The sequence below is a fragment of the Macaca thibetana genome, chromosome 12, assembly GCF_024542745.1.
Source record: "Macaca thibetana thibetana isolate TM-01 chromosome 12, ASM2454274v1, whole genome shotgun sequence".
Taxonomy (NCBI): domain Eukaryota; kingdom Metazoa; phylum Chordata; class Mammalia; order Primates; family Cercopithecidae; genus Macaca; species Macaca thibetana.
The window spans coordinates 91,375,311-91,390,655 of record NC_065589.1 but is presented as its reverse complement, the minus strand read 5'-3'; the positions used below and the strand labels follow the sequence as shown (position 1 = coordinate 91,390,655).

Below are 15,345 nucleotides of genomic sequence, written 5' to 3'. Positions count from 1 at the left end.
TGCAATATTTAATTTGCCTGGAAAATCCTCTGTTTACAAATAGAGCTTGTCTATAGCACTGCAAATGCTAACAAATGACACTTTCCTAAAATGGCAATTAAATGCTTGTTAATATATCCAAAATAGCTTAAAATGCAGAAAGAGAAGCCGGTGGTCCCTTCTCTATCAGAGACGATGGCGTACCCGGACTGCACTGTTTAATAAGAATGCCATATGCCTTCCTGAGAGATGGTTGCTCTGCTCCTAGCATCTTTCTCCAGCTCAGCCACCCCCCAGAGCTGGCCTGTGACAATGTCCCTATTTTACATAACCCCCGCTTAACTCTAGACTATGGAGAGATGGAAATATACTAAAGAACAAAACAAAGCAAACTCACATCATCACGTAGATCATAAGCATGCTTGGCATGGAGGATTTCAGGAGTGTCCCAGACGTAGCAACCAATGCCTTTCAGCCAGTTGAGGTCATCCTTGTACACAATCTAGAGGGTTTTGATAGAGAGGATCAGAAAAAAAAAATTGACCATAATAACTTAAACTCTAAAAACAGGTACATTCTAGACTCAGAAGCCTTTGTGGAATGAGGAGCAAAGGCATTATGCAAAGAGGCTCAGGGGAGCCACAGAAACATGGGTACACAGAGCCCTGCTTCCAGAGACAGCTCCGAAGTCAAGTCAGACACATGGACATATAGGGAAGAAATAGTGGGAAAAGGCTAAGGTAAAGAAATGCGTGAGTTTGCTGCTCTTCTGGGTGGGGCCGTGGGGCGGGGCCGTGGAGGGGTCCTTCTTAAGTCACAGGCTTACATCACTGATCTGATCTGTGACTTTCCTGACGTGATCATTGACTTTCAAGTCGGGGTGGCAAATCCATTCGTGGAGGTGCAGGCGGTAATCAATCTCGCTGACTTTCTTCTGAGAATCCTTGGCGGTAACCATCTCTACCATGTCGGGCACAATGTGGATTTTCATCTTGTTCTTTTCATAAACTGATCTGTACAAGCGCTGTCAAGTTAAAATCACATGCCAGTTATACAGGAAATTGTGCCAAGGCATCACGGCCATACATGAGAAGTCAGGCTAACCAACTCACAGCAAACAGTTGGGGGCAGGGTGGGGACTGGTATTTTCTGACATTTTCTATAGATTAATAGGGGAAATTAAAATAAAGCATTATAGCTGAAATAATATGTAGCTTCTTTACATGTGCACAGTCAGTGTCATATGCGTTGGTAAATAGAAAATGTTCAGGCTGGGCACGATGACTCACACCTGCAATCCCAGCACTGTGGGAGACTGAGGCAAGAGGATCGCTTGAGCCCAGGAGTTTGAGACCAGAGTGGGCAACATAGCGAGATTCCAATCGCTACAAAAAATTAAAACCTTAGCTGGGTGTGGTGGTGCATGCCTGTAGACTCAGTGACTCAGGAGGCTGAGGTGGGATGATTCCCGGAGCCCGAGAGGTAGAGGCTGCAGTGAGCTGTGATTGCACCACTGCCCTCCAGCTGGGGCAACAGAGTGAGACCTGTCTTAAAAAAAAAAAGGCCGGGGGTGGGGGAGAGGAGAAGAAATGTTCCTATTAATAATACATGACTATTTTACTTGACTTAAATTTGAAGTAAGGTCTTTGGAGTTACCCTCATGTGTTGCATAACAATGTTTCAATCAAAAGATTATAATGCTGTGTTTTTACTGTACCTTTTCCATGTTTAGATACACAAATACTTGCCACTGTGTCACAGTTGCCTACAGTATTCAGTACAGTAACATGCTGTACAGGTTTGTAGTCTAGGAGCAATAGGCTATCCCATCTCGGTATGTGGAAGTGCACTCTATGATGTTAGCACGACAATGGAATCACATAACGAGCGGCACGTTTCTCAGAATGTATCCTAGTCGTTAAGGGGCGCATGGCTGTACTTACATCGATGTTAAGCTTGCCAACTCGGAGGCACCGTGCTGTGTTCGGATCATCGTCAACACTTCTTGGTAACGTATAAAGAGCTTTGAACTTTTCATATTCCTCCCGATATTTGACCTATAGAGAAAAAGTAGAAAGGAAGAAAGAGTTTTAGAGCGCAATGGATTTATATTGTTAAAACAGCCTAAGACTTAACGGGAAAACTCGACTCTGAGATCCACCCAGCGCTGGGGACACCACTTCTCTGAGCTCATTTCCCCAACTGTAGAGAGAGATAGAGCAGTAGCACCTGCCACGAGGTTATCATGTGGCTGAAATCAGACTGTAACAAAAGTACTTTGAAACCGTAGAGCACTATGAAATTTTAGTTGCTATTTTCAAAACTCCTATACCAATACTAGTACTTTTACTGCTACTACAAGCAATTCATTTTAAAGATTATGTAATTTAAAATATTCTCTTGTGGTAATGGCATGAGTGCAAGATTAAAACTGTGCTTAGGAATATCTTTGTTCTTAATAACTGAAAAGTCTGCTGCTAAGAAGACACAATCCTTGGATTTCAGTTTCTACAAGGCTTTCAAAAATACAGTGCAATCAACTTCTGTGGGATAACAATTAGTTCTTAAGCCATGGTGCCTATTAATTGGTGTTCCATGATTATATAAACCCAGGTTAAGACAGAGACTAAGATCCAATCTCATAGCACACAATAATAAAATAATTCTTCCACAACTCCGAGACTGGCACCTCTGTAACAAAAGAGAGATGTTTGTATCAGTATTCCAGCAATGCTCTTCATTGACTGTAGACCAACCAACATTTCCACCAGATTTTTCCAAAACAGAAAATCAGCGTCTTACGTCTAATCTATTTCTCAGCTTCAAAGATGATAGAATGTGAAGACACCCTTTTAAAAACACACACACACACACAAAAAAAGCTTTTTCCTAAAATAAGGTCAGAATACTTCTTTTAAAGGATTAATTTCTCTATGTTTTACCTTGCTCCAAAACCAACTTGCCAAGAATCTTGCCTCTGTAATTTTGTTCATGACTCAAGGAAAAAGCCTCTTTTGAGCTTTTTAAATCTTATCTATAAAACTTTTCTTCCAAAATGAAAAGTTTGCTCCTTTTTGCGGTCTTCCAAATAGAGTTGGGCCTGGGTAAAATCACATACCTTACTTTTTCCTCCAGGTAAAAATCAAATGATTCCATAGACTGTCTAATGAAGTTTATTTCTAAGCTGTGCATCTGTAAGTCCAGTAGAGTAGTGAAATCAATTTACTGAGTCACTAGCATTTAAATGAGTAGAACAGAATGGAAATGATCAGAGTGCACTGTCTCTAGTCTAGCAGTCACTGCTCTTCTGTGAGATATTTGTGCCAGAAGAAACTCACATAAACTTCAGGGGTGTGTATGTGTGTATGTGAACTTGAAATAAAAAATAAATTTCCCACTGTGAGCCCTGGTCAAAACATGTTTGAGAAATGCTGATTTAAAGTGTTACGTAAAATGTTCACAATTAAGAGATAAAGTCTCTAATTTTTCTGAAGGAGAACGGGGCTAAGAATTACAATAAAGGTTACAGGGAATTTTACAATTAAAGGTTTTACACAGACTTTAAACCAACAAAGATCAAAAGAGACAAAGAAGGGCATTACATAATGGAAAAGGGATCAATGAAACAAGAAGAGCTAACTATCCTAAATATATATGCACCCAACACAGGAGCACGCAGATTCATAAAACAAGTTCTTGGAGACCTACAAAGAGACTTAGACTGCAACACAACAATAGTGGGGGACTTTAACACCCCACTGTCAACACTAGACAGATCAACCAGACAGAAAATTAACAAGGATATCCAGGACTTGAACTCAGAATCTCTGGGACACATTTAAAGCAGTGTGTAGAGGAAAATTTATAGCACTAGATGCCCACAAGAGAAAGCAGGAAAGATCTAAAATCAACACCCTAACATCACAATTAAAAGAAGTAGAGAAGCAAGAGCAAACAAATCAAAAAGCTAGCAGAAGGCAAGAAATAACTTAAGATCAGAGCAGAACTGAAGGAGATTGAGACACAAAAAACCCTCCAAAAAAATGAATGAATCCAGGGGCTGTGTTTTTGAAAAGATCAACAAAATAGACCGCTAGCAAGACTAATAAAGAAAGAGAGAAGAATCAAATAGATGCAATAAAAAATGATAAAGGGGATATCACCACTGATCCCACAGAAATACAAACTACTATCAGAAAATACTATAAACACCTGTGCACAAATAAACTAGAAAATCTAGAAGAAATGGATAAATTCCTGGACACATACACCCTCCCACGACTAAACCAGGAAGAAGTTGAATCCCTAAATAGACCAATAACAGGCTCTGAAATTGAGGCAGTAATTAATAGCCTACCAACGAAAAAAAGTCCAGGACCAGATGCATTCACAGCCGCATTCTACCAGAGGTACAAAGAGGAGCTGGTACCATCCCTTCTGAAACTATTCCAAACAACAGAATAAAAGGGAATCCTCCCTAACTCATTTTATGAGGCCAGCATCATCCTGATACCAAAACCTGACAGAGACACAACAAAAACAGAAAATCTTAGTTCAATATCCCTGGTGAACATCAATGTAAAAATCCTCAAAAAAATACTGTTTTATGAAACCAAATTGAGCAGCACATCAAAAAGCTTATCTACCATGATGAAGTTGGCTTCATTCCTGGGATGCAAGCCTGGTTCAACATATGCAAATCAATAAATGTAATCTATCACATAAACAGAACCAATGACAAAAATCACATGATTATCTCAATAGATGCAGAAAAGGCATTCGTCAAAATTCAACAGCCCTTCATGCTAAAAACTCTCAATAAACTAGCTATTGATGGGACAAACCTCAAAATAATAAGAGCTATTTATAACAAACCCACAGCCAGTATCATACTGAATGGGCAAAAGCTGGAAGCATTCCCTTTGAAAACTGGCACAAGACAGGGATGCCCTCTCTCACCACTCCTATTCAACATAATATTGGAAATTCTGGCCAGGGCAATCAGGCAAGAGAAAGAAATCAAGGGTATTCAATTAGGAAAAGAGGAAGTCAAATTGTCTCTGTTTGCGGATGACATGACTGTATATTTATAAAACCCCATCATCTCAGTCCAAAATCTCCTTAAGCTGATAAGCAACTTCAGCAAAGTCTCAGGATACAAAATCAATGTGCAAAAATCACAAGCATTCCTATATACCAATAACAGACAAACAGAGAGCCAAATCACAAGTGAACTCCAATTCACAACTGCTACAAAGATAATAAAATACCTAGAAATCAAACTTACAAGGGATGTGAAGGACCTCTTCAAGGAGAACTACAAACCACTGCTCAAGGAAATAAGAGAGGACACAAACAAATGGAAAAACATTCCATGCTCATGGATAGGAAGACTCAATATCATGAAAATGGCCATGCTGCCCAAAGTAATTTATAGATTCAATGCTATCCCCATCAAGCTACCATTGACTTTTTTCACAGAATTGGAAAAAACTAAAGCTGGAGGCATTACACTATCTGACTTCAAACTGTACTACAAGGCTACAGTAATAAAAACACCATGGTACTTGTCCAAAACAGATATATAGACCAATGGAACAGAACAGAGGTCTCAGAAATACCACCACATATCTATAATCACCTGATCTTTGACAAACCTGACAAAAACAAGCAATGGGAAGAAGACTCCCTATTTAATAAATGGTGCTGGGAAAACTGGCTAGCCATGTGCAGAAAGCTGAAACTGGATCCCTTCCTTACACCTTATACAAAAATTAACTCAAGATGGATTAAAGACTTACACAAAAGACCTAAAACCATAAAAACCCCAGAAGAAAACCTAGGCAATACCTTTCAGGACATAGGCATGGGCAAATACTTCATGACTAAAACACCAAAAGCAATGGCAACAAAAGCCAAAATAGACAAATGGAATCTAATTAAACTAAAGAGCTTCTGCACAGCAAAAGAAACTATCATCAGAGTGAACAGGCAACCTACAGAATGGGAGAAAATTTCTGCAGTCTCTCCATCTGACAAAAGGCTAATATCCAGAATCTACAAAGAACTTAAACAAATTTACAAGAAAAAAACAACCCCATGAGAAAGTGGGCGAAGGATATGAACAGATGCTTCTCAAAAGAAGACATTTGTGTGACCAACAAATATATGAAAAAATGCTCATCATCTCTGGTCATTAGAGAAATGCAAATCAAAACCACAATGAGATACTATCTCACGCCAGTTAGAATAGCAATCATCACAAAGTCAGGAAACAACAGATGCTGGAGAGGATGTGGAGAAATAGGAACACTTTTACACTGTTGGTGGGACTGTAAACTAGTTCAGCCATTGGGGAAGACAGTGTGGTGATTCCTCAAGGATCTAGAACTAGAAATACCATTTGACTCAGCAATCCCATTACTGGGTATATACCCAATGGATTATAAATCATTCTACCATAAAGACACGTGCACACGTGTGTTTATTGCAGCACTCTTCACCATAGCAAAGACTTGGAACCAACCAAATGCCCATCAATGATAGAATCGATAAAGAAAATGTGGCACATATACACCATGGAATACTATGCAGCCATAAAAAAGGATGAGTTCATGTCCTTTGCAGGGACAAGGATGAAGCTTGAAACCATCATTCTCAGCAAACTAACACAAGAACAGAAAACAAAACACTGTATGTTCTCACTCATAAGTGGGGGTTGAACAGTGAGAACACATGGACACAGGGAGGGGAACATCACACACTGGGTCCTGTCAGGGAATAGGGGGTTAGGGGAGGGATAGCATTAGGAGAAACACCTAATGTAGATGATAGGTTGATGGGTGCAGCAAACCACCATGGCACATGTATACCCATGTAACAAACCTCCATGTTCTGCACATGTACCCCAGAACTTGAAGTGTAAGAAACCAAAACAAAACACTCACACACAAAAAGGTTTTACTCAAGAGCATTAATGGTTAGAGGACGTATGACCTTCTGCTATATTTAAACAGATCATGAGATTTAGGGTTTGTTTTACAATTATGTTTATATCTAAGAAAAGTTCTACTTAAAAAAGGAGAATTAAACATTTTTAAAATGTTTTCTATTTCATTGCTATAAAATAATTTATATTAACTGGGGATGGTATAATAACCAGTTATCATATTCACTGGTTTATTTTTGCCCTACATCCATGTAATTCTATTGAAAAAGTCTATTTTTGTAGGTTGTATTATGTCTTCAGCCCATCCTTACTTCTGGCTTTAGCAGAGATTATCATGTGCAGACAGGCAGCCTGAAAGGTCACATCCTGTCCTCCTTGCGAGTGCTTGTGATTCTCTCCAGGCAGCAGAGAGAGAGAGAGAGAGAGAGGCAGTGAGTACATAGACTCTAATGACTGAGCATTTGGAATTATTTCCTGGACATGCCCACTGGAATGCCAGGGGTACTTCTCGACAACGCATGAATCAGCCTGAAAGATTCTTGGAGTGGAGAGCAGGGGAGGGTGGGAAAGCTGTCATGTTTTTGCTTGACTTACATGGCTGGCCAGATGCTTCTGGTTCTTGGCGTGTGTCAGGGACAAGGTGCTGGAAGGCAGGATGTAGCTGGTGGCTTTCACTCTATCCCAGGCCTCCTTGTACAGGTTCTGCAGGAATTAAAGACCTTCTTGTGAATATGGGAAAATGCATCTGGTTGGCTTCTGAGTAGCAGGTTTTCCTTCTGTTTCTGTCCTTCTCACACACTCCCTACTAACTCCCAGGACTCCTTCTAAGGTGGGGCTTATTTAATTGTACCTACTAGAATTTTATGAGGTAAAGTAGGATTGAAGGTCCAGGAAACCATAGAAAAGCCTTTGGTGATAGAGTGTCCATCCCATTTATTCTCTTCCTGTCTCAGAAGGGGGAAAGGTGGCTCATATATAGGAAGGGGAAAAAACTCAACTCACACTGCTGTAAAGATTCTTCAGGTTTCTGGTTCTGTCAGAATCCACTGTTTCCAGAACTGTTGTGTATTTGTCCTTAATCTGATGATAATTTTCTTTATATTTCACCTATAGACAAGCAACAATAGGTTATTTACCTCTGTTGTTCGAAAATACATAAAGACAAGAAATAGTTTGTCCCTGGAAGAGGAGTATAGGAAGACGCACCTCACTGGCATTAATGCCACTCTGAACAGCAGTCACATAGACGGGTGTGTCTGTGACCAGATTATAGTTCTGTAGATTTTCTTTACCTGCTGCTGTATATTGTAGCTGTGAAGAAAAACAAAAGTCACCACAAATGGTAACATACAGGTCTGTTATCAGTTTTAGCTGCATGTGCCAACTTAGATGTGCCTTTATTTCTGGATTTCTGCTTTAATCCTAACAAACAGGCTGGCGTTCTAGAGTCCTGCAGACTTTGTATGGCTGCCAGAATGAATAGTTTCTCTTGACCAAGACTGGGGTCGAGATTTTGGCCATTTTGTTGCCTTTTCCATGCCTATCCTCCATCCCTGACAGCAGCCCCTCACTTTCAACATTCCATTACAACTGCCCCATCAGAGCTGAACCACATGCTGAAAAGTCTTCCAGATACTGATTTTTTTCCCTCCAAAACTTGTCTACCTGTAATCAAAGGATACTTCTACCTCCTACTCTCTGCAAGTTAACCTGATCAACTAAGGTACAGATGCTTGAGAGTAGTCCACTAGGAAACACCTCCCAGATAAACTCTTGTTATGAATGTGCACTGCCTTAAACCAAAGGAGAGATTCAGACTGGGAAGATCCAACCCCAGAGCGGGCCACTAGAAGAGCTTTGCTTGGGAGAGGAGGGGCTTTGGTCAGTTAGAGCCTACACTGTTACAGCAGCTTTCTCAGCCTGCCCATGAACCCACTGACACCACCATGGATTCTGATGACCCATGGAGAGCCAGTCCTTCTAGGAAGGTGGCTCACCTGACTCTGAAGGTCGTATGATTTCTTGGCATGGAGGATTTGGGGTGTATCCCAAACGTAGCAACCAATGCCTTTCAACCAATTCAGGTCATCTTTATACACATTCTGCAAGAAAGAGAGAACAATGAAATGTGGAAGGTATTCTGAATTTACAATTGAGCATTTGATAATTTCCTGTCAGCCGCTGGCTGTGCTTCTTGCTTAGAAGACATAGGGTAGGCCTCTCACCAGCTGGAAGGTCTTTAATTCCCAAGCCTAAAGAAGCTTGAGAGCAATATCAAAGTCTGAGTTTAGTGTTAAACCAATTAAATATTTAACACATGTGTCCAATGGCTTAGGGTGGATTCTTATACCAAAAAGTGGTTACTCATGCCACTTTGTGTTGAGAAGCAGCAAGATTTATGAATACAGCGACAACGGGAGCATGGCAGCCAGGGTTGGGGGGTAGCCAAGACAGAGTCATGGAAACTGTAGCTAAGTCAAGCTTCAGAAAGGACATCATACATCACTCAAGATCTCCTGGGCGTTTCGGACACGTATAACATTGGGTTCTTCCGGAAGAGACGTCCACTGGTGGAAATAGTGTCGATACTCCAGGTCACTGAGGATGTACTGGCACTTTTTAGCCAGCACGTGATTCATCATGTCATTGGGGATATGAACATTTGCTTTGGTATCCTCATAATGTTTTCTGTAGTTCAACTAACATGTTTTAAAGACAAAAATAAGAAAGGGATTTAAATGTAAATTATTCAGATCAATCTCTTTTAGATCCTTATTTCCCATTTAGATCAGTATCTCTAGAATAAACTAAGGTTAAAAAAATTATACTTTAATATATTCTTCTTCTTTTGAAATTTCCCATCCTTTTTTTTAATTTTCTTTTTTTGAGATGGTGTCCTGCTCTGTTGCCCAGACTGGATTACAATGGTGTGATCTCCACTCACTGCAACTGCTGCCTCCTGGGTTCAAACAATTCTCATGCCTCAGCATCCCAAGTAACTGGAATTACAGGCATGCGCCACCATGCCCAGCTAATTTTTGTATTTTTAGTAGAGATGAGGTTTCACCATGTTGGCCAGGCCAGTCTCAAACTCCTGACCTCTGGTGATCCACCTGCCTTGGCCTCCCAAAGTGCTGGGATTACAGGCACGAGCCATTGCACCTGGCCTGAAATTTCCCATCCTTTTATAACACAGGGTAAATAGTGACCCTGATGCTTTTTCCTTTTCTTAACACAAAGCAGTCACAGTGTTTAATAGTCAGGGAGAAAGTGGCAGGGAAGAAGCACACAGCCACTAAGAGTCCACAGGCTGACTGGCAGGAAGGACTCTATGTTACTCCATTTCCCAGCTAACCTGAACCAAAGGGCAAGTTATAAATATGCAGACACGACAACACACTTACGGGGCACAAATCCCGTGTTAAAGTGGACGTTTACTTACCGCACTCCTCATCTGTTGGAAATCCAGACAGTGAACCACACCAGGAAATTCACCGATCACTTTTCCAGCCAAGTAGTGACCTTTCTGCTTCTCATATGTCTCTTTGTATTTAAGCTGTAAAGTGGGTTCAACATTGAGAATCGCTGGAGTTTCCTAACCAGTCCCTTGATCCCCAGTAAAGACTCTCAAACTTAGGAGAGGAAAAGGTCATACTGACCTCACTGTTCACCAGATCGGCATGCTTGGCTCCAACAATGGGAATGTAGCGCTCATCCAGGGTGTAGCCATAGGCCTTGGTGCCCTCCCATGCCCCTTTATACAGTATCTAGAACAAAGAAATACATGGCAACAATACATTTCTTACAAAAGAAAACTTTCAACTTCTTTCAGATACCACTAAAAGAGTTGGTTAAATTAAGGTGAAACGTATGTTCAAGGCAAGGCTAAAATCTTTATCTATAGCCGTTAGTGTGTCTACCTAGAACAGGGCAGTTATTTGGTTTATTGCAAATCAAACTTACAGACTCTAGGCATTTTATTTTATTTTTTATTTTATTTTATTTTTATGTTTTTTGAGACGGAATCTTGCTGTCCCCCAGGCTGGAGTGCAGTGGCGTGATCTTGGTTCACTGCAACCTCCGCCTCCTGGGTTCAAGAGATTCTCCTGTCTCAGCCTCCCGAGTAGCTGGGATTATAGGCATGCACCACCACACCTGGCTAATTTCTGTATTTTTCATAGAGACGGGGTTTCGCCATGTTGGCCAAGCTGGTCTCGAACTCCTGACCTCAGGTGATCCACCCGCCTCACCCTCCCAAAGTGCTGGGATTACAGGCGTGAGCCACCATGCCCGGCTGACTCTAGGCATTTTATAAGAGTCGACTATATCTATGGTCCTAGTAAAAGTGACAAGAAATTTGTACACAGGGAGAGAACTGGCAAAGATTCTTTCCCAGGCCACACGTGCGCACCATCGGCCTCCTTTAAATTAACTGAATGAAATTTTGGAGAGCAAGTTTTCCTCTTGTTGGCTAGAGATGCTGATGCATGATTACTAAAGAGGGACCAGACTTTCCTCCCTTTTCTCTATTGGTAGGTGCTCAATCCTATGTGCATCCAGAGCACTTGTTAGATTATTATTCTATCAATTTAAGTCTGTTCCCTCACTTGCATGAGCTCTTGAAGGCTTGTCTCATTGAGCTTTAGCCTCTCATTGCCTCCTACAGATCCTGGCACATCACAGGAGCTCAAAAACACCAGCCGAATAAGTACTATTTGCCTTGAATACCATGCTACTTCTAATACACAAGACTAAGTGCAATGGGAAAATAAATAATAGGTTGCCTTATAAGTTCAGCAGTTGACAAAATCAGCCAAGCATATGAATGCAACAAGGGCTTCAAATTAGAAACTGAGTGGTTATTACATGAAAGAGAACTCACAGTGCTGTAGAGTTTTCCCATGTCTCTGGAGTGGGAGATATGTGGTGTGTCTGGTGAAAACGTGTACTTGCCCTTTGCTTTATTAAATGTTTCTTTATATTTTACCTAAGGAGAGAAAACCAAATCTTTTATTACTATAAGCGTATATTACATTTTTATAAGATTACCTAGAAACATAATCAGTCCATGTTTAGAGATTAAAACTAACCAACTGGTTGAATTTTAGTCCATTTTAGCTAAAACAATAGAATAATTTGGATAGGAATATAGATACCTAAAAGTGAATACAATTTACCACCTGCTAGTGACTTTTAAGACATACCTCCAAAGATGATCTTAGAATTTACCACCTCCCAATTTGTTTTTACAAGCAATTATCTAAAGTTAAGCTGATCCACCCAATGATATATAATTTACTCCCCAGTCTGTGCAGTTCAGCCTGCACAAAGCAAACTTACATCACTTTGATTGACAGAATTAATCTTGGCTAAAACAATCTCTGGAGGATCCACCACACTTGTAAAGTTAGGATAGTTGTCAAGGGCATTTTTCTTATATTTGATCTGTAAAGAAATGGAGACAATTAAGACAGGTCCACCACCACAGGTTATCTACCTGCACATGGCAGGTAGGAGGGCAGGCATTAGGTTAGAAGGAGAACAGGCTTTGCATACCTGATTCATCATTTCCTGGTTCTTAGTAACCCTCACATGGTCCACAGAATCCAGGGGGATCCAGCCAATGCCTCGGAGCCACTCTAGGTCAGCTTTGTAGATATTCTGAGAGCAGGAAGAGAGGTATAATGGAGGAATAAATGACTGAGACACAGGCTTACAGAGGGCAGGTTACAATTTTTTCAAAAGCTTTTAAAGGATTTCTCTCTAGTAGTTGTCTCATTCATTCAATTGTGATTTCACCTGGGCAATATTTCTTGAGGCTATTACTGTGCATGAGGCACTATGCTTGGTGCTTTGATGAGTAAGTATAAAGAAGGAGTCTAGGAGTCGAGATAAGTCATTTATAAAGCAAGAAGTGCTATTAGATCAAGTGCTCAAATGCTATTGGAGTTGAGGGGAAGGGGCTGTTATTTTCTGCTATTGTCATAAGAAAAGGCTTACCAAGGAGGTTGTACTTTTAGATGGATTTGGTACATTTAGTCACATAGAAGTATGTGGGGGCATTTAGACTAAATGAGGGAAACTACACAAGTAAATGTTCATGTATTGGGCAGGGGGAGTCATCCCCTGGGTCCCAGCCAAACCTATTCTTGCCCTTACGCCTTCAAGCACCTGGATTCTCCCAGCCTACTTGACATGAGAATAAGAGGAGTTGCTATTCTGATTAAAGTTCCACAACTGCCATTTTGCTGCAGCAACCAGTGAGGTTGGATGTTCAAGTTCAACATCTTTGCCGCAGCAGTCTTTGACTTCCAGGTTCCCTTTTGTTAATGATGAGAAGACCCAGGTAGCATTAGCTTCTCTGGGCACCTAAGCAACTAAGTTGATGCATCAAGTTACTATTCTGCACATACTGAAGGCTGGTGGCAGGTAGAGATCTTGATTCAGGTATCAGTGGGAGGTAGGTTATGTCTTATTCTCTATCCTAGCTTTACCAAAGCTCTGCATGAGGCATACTGGGCCCTTGTGCAACTTAATCAGTATTTCATTTCTCTTTTGCTTTGGGAACAACTTCATCAATGCCTCGAGGAATGAGATGCTTGGCAAAGCAGGAATAGGGCATGCTTAGGTCTTTAACTGTGCTTATCACCTAATATTGTCAAAACCTCAACTCATTCTCAATTCCCACCCAAGCCAATTATTATTTTCAATCAGCTGATACTTTTCCATGTGAATGTGAGTGAGGAGTTGCTGATGGCCAAAATGGTACAAAAGCAGATTTAAAAAAAAATTGATTGAAAGGTATTCAGAAATGCAGTCAGTAGGCAAACCAATCAATCCATCACTGCTCCTGATCTTTCTCTACTTCATATCCAGCCTCAATTCCCTTCGGGAACAAATTATCTGTGGCCTCAAATTTCAAGCACTTGTGGATCTGGGATGTTGCTCCTCATTCTCAGAGTGTACCATGAGTTTCTAGATAATGAAGAAACAAAAATCACTTACATCGCTCTGTAGGTCATAGGCCTTTCTTGCCTGAATAACATCATTCTGGTCAGGATGACACGTCCATTGGTGCAAGTAATTACGGTAGTCAATATCACTGACAAGGGTCTGCCCCTCCTTGGCGGCCAAGACTGACTTCATATCAGCAGGTATATTGATTTTGGCCTTTGTTTTGTGGTAGTCCTCTTTGTATAGTCTCTCATTCTGAATCTGGCCTGCATGCTCAAACCAAACCAGCTTAGGGTCATCTCTCATCGTCGGGACACCAACATAATGACCTTTTTGCTTCACATGGTCAGCTCTGTATTTCAGCTGGTGAGAAGAGGAGTGTAAATTCCATCAGTTTTGACAAGCACACGAGGCAGAGGGGGCTTGACCATCTACTAAGGGATATCAGCAAATTCAGCCCCCCAGATTTTTGTTTGATATCCACCCCCAACTCTGAGAACAAATAATAAAAAGCGTTGAAATAAATCCGTGTGAAGAAACACCTATTTAAAAATAGAAAAATATTCTGCGGAGATAGCCCTAAAAATGATAAAAATAAATTTTAAAAAATAAAAATAGAGAAAAAACATATACTTGTTCTCTGATTCTGACAATAGTTTTATTCGAAGGCCTAAAGATTTTAGGAAGGGCAGAGAATATAAGAAAAAGTAAATAATTTGAACAATTGCTTTTAAAGAAGCCAAGGGGGTGGTGGGGGGAGGTGGTGAAGAAAGAAGAAAGCCCATGGAAGAAAGATCAAAAAGGGAGCAGGTACTCCAACCATCACCAAGCCTGGCCAGGTCTGCCACACTGAAACTGAACACCTTGAAGGTGCCATCTCTGCCTTCAGCATAACTGGAATCCCTGGGAGCAAGGTCCCACTTTTGCAAAATGCACTCCCATCAGGATATATTACCTCACTCTGAACGTCACTGGAGTGATGGGCATGAACAAATGGCACAGCATCTGGAGGCAAAATGTAACCTGTGGCTTTTTGTCTCTCCCAGCCTTCCTTGTAGAGATACTGAAAGACAGAGCCACAGTAAAGGGTTGAAATGAGGAGTCAGAAGGGAGGGGTAAGTTGTGTACATAATTATCCTACAGTTCCATTAAGGCCCTCCACTCGTACACAAATACAAGGCATCGGGGTGAAACCCATACCTGGTCCAGTATCCTGGCAGCCTCCTGGGCAGTGTGCAGCAGGGGAGTTTCTGTGAGGGTGTACTTTGATTTGGTGTCATTCCAGTCTTTTCGGTATTTAATCTAAAAAAAAAAAAATGAGAGGCAAGGGGGCAAGTGACTTATTAAGAAAACATCATGTTGTCCAAGCAATTGTTAGCATCCATCATTTTAATGATTAAAATCTGTATTTCAGATGATTGCATGTTGAGTGTAAGTAGATGGAAAAGCTTTGGAAGTGATAT

The 15,345-nt window shown here is 40.9% G+C and overlaps 1 protein-coding gene across 42 annotated transcripts in view; it reads right to left on the bottom strand.

Moving 5' to 3' along the window:
* The window catches only part of NEB (nebulin), a 224,169-nt gene that overhangs the window by 69,007 nt on the left and 139,817 nt on the right, over positions 1-15,345 (bottom strand). For all 42 annotated transcript variants that reach the window (XM_050750407.1, XM_050750362.1, XM_050750367.1 and 39 more), the window contains 16 exons: positions 15,083-15,184; positions 14,838-14,945; positions 13,934-14,245; positions 12,485-12,589; positions 12,269-12,373; positions 11,811-11,915; positions 10,588-10,695; positions 10,371-10,484; positions 9,430-9,627; positions 8,926-9,030; positions 8,135-8,239; positions 7,931-8,035; positions 7,523-7,630; positions 1,923-2,036; positions 806-1,003; positions 377-481 (listed from right to left, as the gene is read on the bottom strand). In XM_050750407.1, the coding sequence (XP_050606364.1) occupies positions 377-481; positions 806-1,003; positions 1,923-2,036; positions 7,523-7,630; positions 7,931-8,035; positions 8,135-8,239; positions 8,926-9,030; positions 9,430-9,627; positions 10,371-10,484; positions 10,588-10,695; positions 11,811-11,915; positions 12,269-12,373; positions 12,485-12,589; positions 13,934-14,245; positions 14,838-14,945; positions 15,083-15,184 (2,097 nt within the window). The remainder of the gene's footprint in view (positions 1-376; positions 482-805; positions 1,004-1,922; positions 2,037-7,522; positions 7,631-7,930; positions 8,036-8,134; positions 8,240-8,925; positions 9,031-9,429; positions 9,628-10,370; positions 10,485-10,587; positions 10,696-11,810; positions 11,916-12,268; positions 12,374-12,484; positions 12,590-13,933; positions 14,246-14,837; positions 14,946-15,082; positions 15,185-15,345) is intronic.